Source organism: Trichechus manatus, unplaced genomic scaffold (genome assembly GCF_000243295.1).
Source record: "Trichechus manatus latirostris isolate Lorelei unplaced genomic scaffold, TriManLat1.0 scaffold00071, whole genome shotgun sequence".
NCBI lineage: Eukaryota > Metazoa > Chordata > Mammalia > Sirenia > Trichechidae > Trichechus > Trichechus manatus.
In genome coordinates, this window is record NW_004444007.1 from 4096141 (window position 1) to 4111393 (window position 15253).

A 15253-nucleotide genomic window follows, 5' to 3' on the forward strand; every position below is an offset into this window, starting at 1 on the left:
GCTACTCTCCAAGGTAGAATGTAGAACATTTTCTTTATAAACTGTGTTATGCCAATTGAGCTAGATGTTCCCTGAGACCATGGTCCCCACAGCCCTCTGCCCAGCAAGAATTCCTGACCTTTTGGTTAGCACCTGAGTTCTTAACCACTACGCCACCAGGGCTCCATGGGGAACTATTGAAAAAAAAAGCCAAACCCATTGCAGTCGAGTCGATTCCAGCTCATAGCAACCCTATAGGACAGAGTAGAACTGCCCCATAGGGTTTCCAAGGAGCGCCTGGTGGATTTGAACTGCTGAAGTTTTGGTTAGCAGCCATAGGTCTTAACCACTACATCACCAGGTTTTCCATGGGAAACTACAGGGGAGATCAAAGGAGCCCTTGTGGTGCCATAGTTAAACACTCGGTTGCTAACCAAAAGTTCAGTGGTTTGATTCATAAAGGGAGACCTGGCGATATGCTCCCACAATGATTCCAGCATAGGAAACCCTATGGGGTTGTTGCTGTTACTAGGTGCCACTGAGCATGTTCCAACTCATAGCGGCCTGATGTACAACAGAACGAAATGCTGCCCAGTCCTGCGCCATCCTCACAATCATTGCTGTTTGAGCTCATTTTTGCAGCCACTGTGTCAATCCATCTCGTCGAGGTTCTTCCTCTTTTTCACTGACTCTCTACTTAACAAAGCATGATGTCCTTCTCCAGAGACTGATCCCTCCTGATAACATGTCCAAAGTATGTGAGATGAAGTCTCGCCGTTCTTGCTTCTAAGGAGCATTCTGGTTTTACTTCTTCCCAGACAGATTTGTTTGTTCTTCTAGCAGTACATGGTATAGTCAATATTCTTTGCCAACACTGTAATTCAAATGCATCAATTCTTCTCTGGTCTTTCTTATTCATTGTCCAGCTTTTGCATGCATATGAGGTGACTGAAATACCATGGCTTGGGTCAGGTGCACCTTAGTCCTCAAAGTGACATCTTTGTTCCTCAACACTTTTGCAGCAGATTTGCCCAATGCAATACACCATTTGATATCTCGACTGCTGCTTCCATGGGTGTGGATCGTAGATCCAAGTAAAATGAAATTCTTGACAACTTCAATCTTTTCTCCATTTATCATGATGTTGCTTATTGGTTCAGTTGTGAGGATTTTTGATTTTCTTTATGTTGAGGTATAATCCATACTGAAGGCTGTGGTCTTTGATCTTCATTAGTAAGTGCTTCAAATCCTTTTCACTTTCAGCATGTAAGGTTGTGTCGTCTGCATATCACAGGTTGTTAATGAGTCTTCCTCCGATCCTGATGCCACATTCTTCCTCATATAGTCCAGCTTCTTGAGTTATTTGCTCAGCATACAGACTAAGTACGGTGAAAGGATAAAACCCTGATGCACACTTTTCCTGATTTTAAACCACACAGTATCCCCTTGTTGGGGAGACCTAAGAAAATATAGTGATAAATGGGAACTATTTTCCCCAAAAATGTTTGAGGAAAAGTTTTGGGGGGGAAAAGATTAGGAATAATTGTTGGGAGCCTATAGCAACCTGGTGGAGGAAGGAATGGGATGGAGGGGAAAGGAGTATTCTATGTACATTTTTCTGATACTATTTATTTGTCAAATCAGGAAGCAGAGATTTCAACCAAGGTCAATAACTTGGATCAACTGCAACTTTAAGCATCAGTTTTAAGCAGAGAGTAGAGGATACTTTTGGGAACAGAGTTTTTAATATTAAATGCTATATTCCATGAAACTTCCCAAAGGTATTACACTTCTACAAAACAGATTAATTTTCTATTTACCTGGTCTCTACTTGGAAAATATCGAAGAAAATATCCCAAAACAGCTCCTAGCACCACACCAATAGATACCTCCAACAAAGAAACGAGGAGAATATGAAGTATATTACCTGTAAGGGCACAAAATAAGGAAAAGATTTTACAGAGAACTATTTTCACAAACCCTACACATCCGAAAATCAGGTCCAGGTGTTTTATGAAACAAGATAAGCATTTTATAGTACAAATATATGAAAATGGACCTTTCATAATTATACATGTGAAAGTATATGTGCATCTATTTGATAAATCACATATATACTCTCAATTTAATAAGTATATACAGATAACTCAGAAATACCCATTGTATAAATATGCCAGAAAACAGAAATATAAGCCAGCAATGTGGTCCCCTTATATAGCCAATCTAAAATACCAGGTAGGTAGAAGAATGGATAGAGACTGAGAAGGGAGCCCCTTTCGCCCACAGGACATGACTGGTAAGAGTTCTATAAAAGTGTCTTCCCTGATGCCCTAACAAAAACAAATGATTTAAAAACAAAAAGAACAATTTAACAACAACAAAAAGATTTATTCTAGGGTCAATCCTACCTATATCGAAGGGTCAGTCAACTGAGGTTCCAACATATTTTATTTATCTACACTTGTAGTTCATTATAATAAGTAACTAGGGGCCCTGGTGGTGCAAAAGTTAAGCACTCGGCTCTAACTGAAAGGTTGGCGGTTTGAATCTACCCAGTAGCTCCGTGGGAGAAAGACCTGGTGATCTGCTCCCATAAAGATTACTGCCTAAAAGACCCTATAGGGCAATTTTACTCTGTCATATGAGGTTGCTGTGAGTCAAACAACAACATGTGACCCTGAGTCACAAAAGAAAGTCAGCTATGTTCTCTGTATTTAGTTAATAAGGTATGTAAATATATATTTTAGAAAGATTTTTCCATTTAAAATAATAGAAACAAATTAACACAGTATTTACAAGAATTTGAATATGATATAGATAATCTTTCAATACGTGGAGAAAGAAAGATGTAATATTCCACAACAGAGTGGAAACAGCTGGCTAACTAGTTGGCTGAAAATAAAGTTAGATCTCTATACCTACCATAGTCCAAAGTATAGATGTATTAAATAACTAACGTATAAAACAAAACTTTAAAAGTCCTTAAAATTTTAAGTGCCATTTTATCTAGTCATGTAATGGGAAAGGATTTTCTAAGCATGTATCTTCTTGGTTTTTCACTTTCTTTGGTTCTCCCCAAATTAGGTTCAGTCTCCTGTAACATGTTCTCACTGCATCCTGTACTTAAATTTTGTAATATTCATCACAATGGAAATTACTTACTTAATATAAGCTCCTTGGGAACATGGGCTACTGGTTTCTTTACTGAATTATTTTAATAGTAAAAATAGAAGTCATCTTCAATTCAACAGTTTAAATAATTATAATGAAGTCAAACAATACTGTGCAACCATTAGAAAAAAATGATGTCATCGAAATATATTTACTGTAGAGAAGTATGTTTATGATATATGGTTAAGCACAAAAAACCTCAGGTTACAAGAAAGTATAGTCAATGTTCAATAATAAATATAAGGATATTAGAGAGAGAGAACAAATGGGTGGATTTATATCAAAAGTTTAGAATTATTATTGTTGGAGGTATGACTATTGCAGATTTCAGTCTTATATTTTCCTTTTTTAAAATAATATTCTATTGTATTTTTGGTGAAAGTTTACACAGTAGGTTAAGTTCCCATTTCCTAATTACTATACATATTGTTCGGAGACATTGGTTACAGTTTTCACAATGTTTTAACATTTTCATTAATTCCCTTCTGGATGTTTTGCTTCCAGAAATCTGGTTTCCCTGTTCCCTTACCCTTTCATTTTTGCTTTAGAGTAATTGTTGACCATTTGGTCTCATATAAATGATTTATTTTAAAGTGTGCAGTACTCATTGGAAATATTCTTTATTTTATGAGCCAATCTGTTATTTAGCTAAAAGGTGCCCTCAGGGCTAGCTTAGATTCAAGGTTTATAGAGTATCTCAGGGTGATAGTCTCGGGGAGTCTTCTAGTCTCAACTGGTCTGGGAAGTCTGGGCTTTTTAAGAATTTGAGCTCTGTTCCACATTTTTCTCCCCTTCTACCAGGATCCATCTATTGTAGCCCTGATCACATATTTTCCTTTTTGTGTATTTATATTTTCTGATTTTAAAAGAAACTATATATACCATATATATTAAAAAATATTTGATGCTTCAGTAATACAGAAGACTGAATTTCTTTCATTGCAGATAATTAAAGCATTACTAATGTGGAAATAGAAGGCGCCCTGGTGGTGCAGTGGTTAAAGCAGTTGGCTGCTAACTGATAGGCTGGCAGTTCGAACCCACCAGCCGCTCCACTGGAGAAAAGACGTGGTAGTCTGCTTCCATAAAGATTTACACCCTTGGAAACCTTATGGGGCATTTCCACTCTATCCTATGGGGTTGTGATGAGTCAGAATTGACTCGATGGCAGTGGGGTTTTAATGTGAAAATGCTTACTTTCACAATACATGTAGAGTGACATTCAAGACCAGATATCATCTTGGGGGTCAGAACTCCTGTAGGATATTGTCTACCACTACCAAAAAGGCACACAGTTCTTCAGGCTCTGTATATATATATTTAAGTTGCCTTAACAACAGAGTAACCAGTTACTTATGTTGTTGTGGGTAGGTGCCGTTGAGTCAGTTCCCGTTTAAAGTGACACTATGTACATCAGAACGAAATACTGCCCTGTCCTGGGCCATTGACACAGTCGTTGCTGTGTTTGAGACCATTTCTGTAGCCACTGTGTCAATCCATCTCTTTGATGGTCTTTCTCTTTTTCGCTGACCTTCTACTTTACCAAGCATGATGTACTCCAGGGACTGGTCCCTCCTGATAACATGTCCAAAGTACATGAGACAAGGTCTCACCAACCTTGCTTCCAAGGCACATTCTGGCTGTATTTCTTCCAAGACAGATCTGTTTGTTCTTCTGGCAGTCTATAGTATATTCAAAATATTCTTCACCAACATCAAAATTCAAAGGTGTCAATTCTTCTTTAGTCTTCCTTAGTCATTGTCCAGCTTTTGCATGCATATGAGGCCATTGAAAATACCATGCATGGCTTGGGTAAGGCACACCTTACTCCTCAAAGTGTGACATCTTTGCTTTTTAACACTTTAAAGAGGTCTTTTGCAGCAGATTTGCCCAGTGCAATACATCATTTGATTTCTTGACTGCTGCTTTCATGGGTGTTGACTGTGGATTCAAGTAAAATGAAATCCTTGACAACTTCAATATTTTCTCCATTTATCATGATGTTGATTACTGGTCAGGTTGTGAGGATTTCTGTTTTCTTTATGTTGAGGTGTAATCCGTACTGAAGGCTGTGGTCTTTGATCTTCATCAGTAAGTGCTTCAAGTCCCCTTCACTTTCAGCAAGCAAGATTGTGTCATCTGCATATCGCAGGTTGTTAATGAGTCTTTCTCCAATCCTGATGTTGTGTTCTTCTTCTTATAGTCTGGCCTCTTGGATTATTTGCTCAGCATACAGACGGAATAAGTATGGTGAAAGAACACAATCCTGACGCACACCTTTCCTGATTTTAAACCACTCAGTATCCCCTTGTCCTGTTTGAATGACTGCCTCTTGGTCTATGTACAGGTTCTTCATGAGCACAATTAAGTGTTCTGGAGTTCCCATTCTTTGCAATATTATCCATAATTTGTTGTGACTCACACAGTCAAATGCCTTTGCATAGTCAATAAAACACAGGTAAACATCTTGCTGGTATCCTCTGCTTTCAGCCAAGATCCATCTGATATCAGCAATGATGTCCCTTGTTCCACATCCTCTTCTGAATCCGGCTTAAATTTCTGGCAGTTCCCTGTGGATGTACTACTGCAACCATTTCTGAATTATCTTTAACAAAATTTTACTTGCGTGAGATATTAATGATATTGTTTGATAATTTCTGCATTCTGTTAGATCAACTTTCTTTGGAATGGGCACAAATTGGATCTTTTCCACCGGGGACATCTAGCTCTTCCACAGGGGACATCTAGCTCAATTGGCATAACATAGTCTATAAAGAAAATGTTCTACATTCGACTATGCTAAGTGGTGACTGGGGTCTTAAAAGCCTGCGAATGGCCATCTAAGATACATCTACTGGTCCCATCCTGGCAGAAGCACAGGAGAATGAAGACCAAAGGCACAAGGGAAAGATTAGTCCAAATGACTAATGCACCACAATGACCACAACCTCCACCAAACTGAGCCCAGAACAACTAGACAGTGCCCAGTTACCACCACCACTGCTCTGGCAGGGATCACAATAGAGGTCCTAGACAGAGTGGGATAAAACCGTAGAACAAAATTCAAATTCACACACACACAAAAAGACCAGGCTTGCTGGTCTGACAGAGACTGGAGAAACCCCGAGAATACGGCCCCTGGACACCCTTTTAACTCAGTACTCTAGTCACTCCTGAGGTTCACCCTTCAGCCAAAGATTAGACAGGTCTAATTTATAGGGTCAGTAATAATACACATGAGGGACGTGCTTCATAGTTCAATCATGTGTACGAGACTAATGGGCACATCAGCCCAAAGCAAAGACAAGAAGGCAGAAAGGGACCAGAAAACTGTACAAATAGAAACAGGGAAACTGGGGTGGAGAAGCGGAGAGTGTTGACACACCTCGGGGTTGGCAACCAATGTCACAAAACAATATGTGTATTAAGTGTTTAATGAGAAACTAATTTGCTATGTAAACTTTCACCTAAATCACACACACACACACACACACACACACACACATATATATATATATATATATATTTGGGTCTCTTCCAGCTGGCTGGCCAGGTAGTTGTCTTCCAAATTTCTTGGCATAGATGAGTGAGAGCTTTCAGCATTACATCCATTTGCTAAAACATCTCAATTGGTGTTCTCTCAATTCCTGAAGCTCTGTTTTTTACTAATGCCTTCAGTGCAGCTTGAACTTCTTCCTTCAATATCATCAGTTTTTAATCATATGCTACCTCCTGAGATGGCTGAATGTCAACCTTTTTTTTTTTTTTTTGGTACAGTGACTCTGTGTATTCCTTCTATCTTCTTTTGATGCTTCCTGAGTAGTCCAATATCTTCCTTATAGACTCCTTCAATATTTCAACTCAGGGCTTGCATTTTTTCTTCAGTTCTTTCAGTTTGAGAAATGCCAAGCGTGTTCTTCCCTTTTGGTTTTCTAACTTCAAGTCTTTGCACATTTCATTATAATACTTTACTTTGTCTTCTTGAGCCGCCCTTTGAAATTTCTTCTTCAGCTCTTTTACTTCACCATTTGTTCCTTTACCGTACATTCAAGAGCAAGTTTCAAGGTCTCTTCTGATATTTGTTTTGGTCTTTTCTTTCTTTCCTGTCTTTTTAATGACCTTCTGCTTTCCTCATGTATGATGTCCTTGATGTCATCCCACAATTCAGCTGGTCTTCGGTCATTAGTGTTCAATGCGTCAAGTCTATTCTTGAGATGGTCTATAAATTCAGGTAGGATATTCTCAAGGTTGTACTTTGGCTCTCGTGGACTTGTTTTAATATTTTTCAGCTTCAGTTTGAACTTGCATACGAGCAATTGATGGTCCGTTCCACAGTCAGCCCCTGACCTTGATCTGACTGATGATATTGAGGTTTTCCATCATCTCTTCCCCAGATGTAGTCAATCTGATTCCTGTGCATTCCATCTGGTGAGGTCCACGTGTACAGTCGTCATTTATGTTGTTAAAAAAAGATATTTACAATGAATAAGTCATTATTTACAAGGATGGCCAAAAAGGAATATTTCAAAAATAGCTCTTAGGAATAGTAGTATTAATGATATTGCTGCTTAAAATTTTCTAGTGAAAACAGTGATAAAATTCCAAGGCAACATGAGAATATAGATAGTGATAATCTGGGTAATATTATTAATGGAAACGTGGTTATTAAAATGAATCATGTCTATCAAGTAGTCCTTTCATTTTTTCCTTTTCTTTATGAATGTTTATTACACTTTTACTAGGTAAAAGTTTAAGAGTAAAATTTTTAAGGTTTAGCATTATAGTACATGAAAAGTAATTCCTCAGCATTCTGAGCTGTTACATTGTTTCTATGGTCTTTATATTATATATTTGGAATATTCAACATTCATTCATTTTTACCTGGTACAATTAATAATATTACTAAACTTACAGCAGAATATAATTCAGGAAAGATATTTTCAGTTATCATATATTCTAGTAAAACTTTGTACCTAGGGTTCATGGTTTAGGAAAATTTCAAAAATTCTTCATCTTCAACTTTGAAAATATTTGGCAATTTATGACAATCATTTTGACAAGCTTTTTTTTTTTTTTTTAAATTTTAGCTTCCTTGGTTTCAAATCCTCCAGCATTAGGTAAAGTATGCCGGTTTTTAAAAATATACATTTTAGTGTGTTTTTTGTGAAAGTTTACGCAGCAAATTAGATTTCCATTCAGCAATTAATAAACAAACTGTTCCATGACATTGGTTATAGTCCCCACAATGTGTCAGTACTTTCACCATTTCCACCCTGCCTGCCCCATTTCCACCCATCCGGTTTCCCTGATCCTCCTTGCCTTCTTATCTTTGCTTTTGTGTAAACGTTGACCGTTTGGGAAGTAGTGCTTTCTTAAACTAATGAAATTTCTTCCTGGTCTAGAATGAGATTTCTATGAAGAATAAAATGATGTTAAATTGAAAAGTCTTGATTAATAAATTAAAAAGTAAAACCAGAAACCTTGTTCAAAGAACTAACAGAAAAGGCCATGAATGATACAGTGGGTACTGCATTGTCTTGTTTACCTGAGGAGAAGACTATGCCCATGCATGCATTAAATCCAGTGATAGCCAGAATGTCATCCAAACTGCTAGCAGCTATTAGTAAGGTTGGAATGCCTTTCTCAATACCATATCCATCTTCTTGCAAAAGCAGCATGGAAGGGACAACAATAGCAGGAGAGACAGCACCTACTACAAAACTGAAAGAAAGTCTTTCAAAACCAACTTAAAATCTTTTTAACCAAATAGTGTTTTATAGTAAACTTAACAACAAATGTATTAACATTTACAACATTTCAATACAAAATTTCTGCTTTTGAGTGAATGTCATTTAACTGAGTGGTATAATTTTTCATGCATTCTTTAGTGCTAGTTGAAATCTTACAGAGATTTGGCTCAAGAAGTTGGGCTGAGCACAAACTGTGGCCTCTCTTTTAATCCCTAAATCCTTTGAAAGGAAGATATAAAAGTAATAGGAAAACCCATAACTTAACTGAAACACAAAAGTAGAACTGTCAATGGACAAGAAACTTCATGTATTCCAGGAAGATAAGAGGCAGTTTAAGATTTTAAAAGGAAACCATAGCCCAAAATGTTTGTAAAGATTACTACAAAGGATATGGTGACTTCTAAGGGTGCTCCAACTCCAGAAATGGCAAATACTGGGAGCAGGAAGGGATTCCGGGGAAACCAATAGGGTGATTATTTAGAGTACCACTGTAAGAATAGCCAGATAAATCTACCCTCCACAGTATTTCCACGTCTTGAGCAAGGCAGTAAGGAGCAGAGATGTCTGCCCTCAACAAGGTATAATGAATGTGAGCACCTGTAAGTTACAAACGCAAATTAGAAAATTCCTGGGGCAGTTGATGGCACTCATGTTCTTGTTCAGAACCTTGCCTCAGCTCTTCCACATTGACTTTATAGACGCTGAAGTATACCCTGTGTAGAGATGTTGTGGGTGCCCCACCAAAACCCATTCACCAGCCAGCACACACATCCACCAGCTGCTGCTTGTTGGCTGTTACTCATCCACACCTGCACCTTTCTCGGGAGACTTGCCCTGGCTGACAAGAGCCTATCTTGGAATGCTAGGGAGGTTTTGCCCTCTTTTCTACTCCCCTACCTCCACAGGTCCTGCCAATAACTGACTGATGTGAGTGTCTAACAATTAAGCCCCTTTGCCTCTGGCTGTACAACTCTCTGGTTTATGCTCCAGATTTCCCTGTGGACTCAAGAAGAGGCTAGATTTCTCTGAAACCACGTTATTTGCCTAGTTCAGTGGTTCCTAAACTTTGCTAAACATTGAAATCACCTGGTGTATCATTTCCCTATTGCTCCTTAAAAAATCATCTCCAAAATCAGCAGCTTACAACAACAAACATTATCTCACAACTTTTGTGGGTTAGGAATCTGAGTGTTGCTTAGTTGTACGCCTTTGGCTCAAGGTTTCTCATGAGGTGGGTGCAGGAAAATCTGCTTCCAAGCTTACTCACATAGCTGTTGGCTAACTTCAGTACCTCATCATGGGGGCTTCTCCACAGGGCTGCCTCACAACATGGCAGCTGGTTTCCCCCGGGCAAGTGATCAAAGAGAATGCTAGAAATAGCGTGCAAGACCAAAGCCAGTCTTTTATAACCTAATCTTGGAAGTGACATCTCATCACTTCTGCTGCATTCTGCTTATTAGAAGCAAGACAATAAGTTCAGCCCAAACTTACAAGGAAGGAATTACACAAAGGTGGAAATATCAGAAAGCAGGGATCATTGGGAGTGATCTTAGAGGTCACCTACCATACTTGGGAACCTTTAACTCTTTCGTTACTATTGGTGTAACTGTATACCAGTCACTTTTTATGCCTCTGGACCTCACAGGTAGTACGTTGTTCTGGTTCTAATGTATTTAGCCTCAAGATGGGTCCCTTTTGAAATGTGCAAAGCTCAGCAGACTGGAGTTGGAGCCTCATTTTTGTGTAGGTTGAGCATTATATTAGGTGATGCTTCCTGAATGTATTAATTTTATAACCTTTTGCCTTTATTTCTGAGACAAGGCTTGCAAGCACGATTATAGCTTTCCTATGTGATAGTTAGGGAGCCCTGATGGGTTTGTTTTTTTTTTTCTGGAAAACTGGAGGTTCCCCATGTAACCTAATGGAAAGGGTCTCACAATAAACTATTCAGTTCATATTGGTATATTGTCATTATTGTCATACCACAGATCAGTGACAGCACAGTGCTACTTGTCTTATTCGTGACTTGTATTACCAGATCATATATCTCAAAATCCGTAACTAATATAAAAAAATTCCAAATTGCTCTTTGAATCAGCATGCCATAATTAGTGAAAACACATAGCATCAAATTTTTTTTTTAAAAATAAAAATTTAATAATGAAAGGGTTAAAAAATACTGATGCCTGGCTTCCATTTGAAGACATTCTGATCTAATAGTATAAAGTGTGATCGCTTCCTGAATTTTTAAAAGCTCCCGGGAGATTTTAATGCACAGCAAAGTTTGGGAATCACTGGCTTCTCCCCCAGTTCTATCCTGCTTCCTTCACTCAGAAGTTTCTCCTGAGAGCTCCTGCAACAAATCACTTGATGAACAATCCTAATCTCAGCCTAACCTAAGGTATTTGCTTGGTGGCACGACCGGCCTGTTCCCCACAAAGAGGCAATAGTAAATAGATACAGCAATCAAAAGTTAATAAGAAGTCTCAAAAAAAAAGAGCACTCATTAAAGTGTCACCAGATATTTGGTGAAAGCCAACAGTTTGAATCATTAGATGGAAGAATGATCATTAAATGGAAGAATTTACATCTGAGGAAAGAGATATTCCAGAAAGAGAGCAACCAGAACATGACTTTAGAGTAACTATAAATAACATTCAAAAATCATGAAAATATACTGTATATATCCATAAAATTTTAACTACAGTTATTGGAAATTAAAAATTGATTGCTGAAATAAAAAAATAAATAGGTGACATAGACATAGCTCAAGAGTTAGTGAACAAGTTGGAAGATTGAGCAGAGGAATTTTTCTAGTATGTACTGCAAAAGGATAAGCAGCTGAAAAGCATAAAGAACAAGTTAATAGGCATGGAAGAGGGAGTTACAAAGGGACATAATAAAAGAGAACTGAGGAAAGAAAATATACTACAAGATATATCCAAAAACTGAGGAAAAAAAATAGATACAACAATTCTCTGACTGAAAGAGCCCACCTGTAGTCCAGTTCCTTCTCTGATTCTTAGGTTTCCTTCTTTCTTGTTTGTTCCAGATGAATAATGATCAATAGTTGTATCTTAGATGTCTGCTCCTAAGCTTTTAAGACCCTAGATACTACTCACAATTCTGGGAAGTAGAACATAAACTTTAAGAACTATGTTATGCCAAATGACTGGATTGTCCCACAAGACCATGGCCCTAAGCCCCGAACGCAAGAGAACTAATTCCACGAGGTGACTGGTTATATCTAATTAAAATCAGCATCTTACACAACCGAGCATTTGCCCATTCATCCCTTTTCCCTATGTACGGTTTATTGACATCAGTTACATCAGTAATGCTGTGGAAACTTCACCCACATTCAGGGCCACTTCTACAAACAAACAAAAAGTGATTACCTACCTAGAAAGTACTTCTCCCGCCACCCTACCCTTGGTAACTACTAATGAACTTTGCTGTTGTTAGATGCCATTGAGTCAGTTGCAATCATAGCGATCCTATGTATAACAGAAAGAAACACTGCCCAGTGCTGCATCATCTTCACAATTGTTGCAGCCACTGTGTCAATCCATCTTGTTGAGGTTCTTCCTCTTTTTTGCTGACCCTCTACTTTACCAAGTATGATGTCCCTCTCCAGGGACTGGTCCCTCCTGATAACACGTCCAAAGTATGTGAGATGAAGTCTCGCCATCCTCATTCCTAAGGAGCATTCTGGCTGTACGTCTTCCAAGATAGATTTGTTTGGTCTTCTGGCAGTACATGGTATATTCAATACTCTTTGCCAACACCATAATTCAAAGGCATCAATTCTTCTTTGGTTTTCCTTATTTATTGTCCAGCTTTCACATGCATATGAGGTGACTGAAAACACCATGGCTTGGGTCAGGTGCACTTTAGTCCTCAAAGCGACATCTTTGCTTTTTAAAACTTTAAAGAGGTCTTTTGCAGCAGATTTGCCCAATACAATATGTCGTTTGATTTCCTGACTGCTGCTTTCATGGATGTTGATTGTGGATCCAAGTAAAATGAAATCTTTGACAACTTCAATCTTTTCTCTGTTTATCGTGATGTTGCTTATTGGTCCAGTTGTGAAGATTTTTGTTTTCTTTATGTTGAGGTGTAATTCATATTTAAGGCTTTAGTCTTTGATCTTGATCAGTAAGAAATGAACTTTAGTTTCTTCATATTTACCTATTCATGTCATTTCATAAAACTGGTGTGGTTGTGTGCTGTTGAGTCAATTCTGACTCATAGCAACCCTATAGAACATAGTAGAACTACCCCATAGGGTTTCCTAGGCTGTAAATCTTTACTGGAGCAGACCACTAAGTCTTTTTTCCTGTGGAGGGGATGGTGAGTTCAAACCTCTGACTTTTCAGTTGGCAGCCGAATGCTAACCCATTATGCCACCAAGGATCTTTTGATAAATGTGAAAATATACAATGTTTACTTTTTTGTGGTTGACTTATTTCACTCAACATAATGTCCTCCAGGTTCATCCATGTTGTAAGATGTTTCAAGAACTCATTTTTCTTTATTGCCAAGTAGTATTCCATTGTATGTATGTACAACATTTTACTTATCCATTTATCTGTTGATGGGCACTTAGGTTATTTCCATCTTTTTGCTATTGTGAATAGTGCTGCAGTGAACATAGGTATGCATATGTCTGTTTGTGTCACTTCTATTGGATCCTTAGGGTATAATACCTAGGAGTGGAATTGTTGGATCATATGGCAGCTCTACCTCTAGTTTTTTGAGGAACTGCCAGACTGTTTTCCACAACTGCTGAACATTTTGCATTCCTGCTAGCAATGGATGAAGGTTCCAATTTCTTCACCTCTCCTTCAACACTTGCTATTTTCCATTTTTTAAAATAATTTATTTATTTTTGTTATTGTTAAGAATATACACAGCAGAACACACACCAGCTCAACAATTTCTACGTGTACAATTCAGTGACATTGATTACATTCTTCGAGTTGTACAACCATTCTCACCTTCCTTTTCTGAGTTTTTCCTCCTCCATTAACATAAACTCACTGGCCCCAAGGTTTCCTATCTAATCTTTTGAGTTGCTGTGTCAATTTGATCCCATATAGATAGATCTTAAAAGAGCACAATACTCAAGGCATATTTTCTGTTTTTTTTTTTAATCTTAGTCATCCTTATTGTTGTCGTGTGCCATTGAGTCCATTCTGATTCACAGCAACCCTACAGTACAGAGTAGAACTGCTCCGTAGTGTTTCCTAGGCTGTATCTTTACCAGAGTGGCTGGTGGGTATGAACCACCGGCTTTTCAGTTAGCAGGTGCGTTCTTAATCATTTTACCACCAGGGGTCCTTGCTCAAATGAATAGGCTTTCATTAATGGGGAGTCAGTTCTGATTAATGGCGACCCCATGTGTGTCAGATTAGAACTGTGCTCCATAGGGTTTTTAATGGCTCATTTTTGGAAGTAAATCACCACACCTTTCTTCCAAGGTGTCTCTGGGTGTACTCAAACCATCAACCTTTCGGTTAACAGCTGGGCACTTAACCATTTGCACCACCCAGGGACTCCAGGCTCTGATTACTTCTTATTAACTCCTAATTCACCTACCATCAGTCTCTCCCAACTCCAGCCATTCTAGATACCATGTCAGACCAAATTCAAGTACATACTATGTCACTGAGTTACTTCCCTAAATAAAAACTTGTAACTCTGTATCATCTGCCAAACTGACTTCAAACTCCTCTAGAGGCCAGGTTTAAAGATCTTCTACTATCCATCTTCTCCACAGCCATCTGTTTGGAGATCTCCAGCAAAAATCTACACATCACGCAGTCTGGCCTCTACATAGATCCCACACAGGCCATCCACATTCCTTCCTTAAGCCTTTGTCTCTGCTGCCCCTCCCCTGGAATAACCTCTCCATTTTCTCCACGTATCATTTCTACACGGAGTCTCTGCGTGGTGCAAATGGTCAAAGCCACCCTAGCGGGAGTGAAATGGTATTTCATCATGGTTTTGATTTGCATTTCTTTTTTTTTAAAATTTTTTTATTGTACTTCAGGTGAGGCTTACAGAACAAATAGTTTCTCATGAAACAGCAGTACACATATTGTTTTATGACATTGGTTAACAACCCCACAACATGTCAACCCTTTAACTTCTCAACCTTTTTTCTGGGTAAAACTACACATAGCCAAAGATACACCATTTCAAAAATTTCTACATGCACAGTTCAGTGACACTGACTACGCTCTTCCAATTGTGCGGTTATTCTCATTTAAGATGAAGGCTTACAGAACAAAATAATTTCTCATTTAACAATTACTACAAATGTTGCCCTATGACAATGGTTAACAATC

At 38.3% G+C, this 15253-nt stretch overlaps 1 protein-coding gene across 1 annotated transcript in view; it reads right to left on the minus strand.

Annotated features, from left to right (window-relative positions):
- The window catches only part of SLC9B1 (solute carrier family 9 member B1), a 72293-nt gene that overhangs the window by 17360 nt on the left and 39680 nt on the right, over positions 1 to 15253 (minus strand). The window contains exons 5-6 of the mRNA XM_023734707.1: positions 8696 to 8871; positions 1800 to 1906 (exon numbers count right to left, since the gene is read on the minus strand). Of these exons, the coding sequence (XP_023590475.1) occupies positions 1800 to 1906; positions 8696 to 8871 (283 nt within the window). The remainder of the gene's footprint in view (positions 1 to 1799; positions 1907 to 8695; positions 8872 to 15253) is intronic.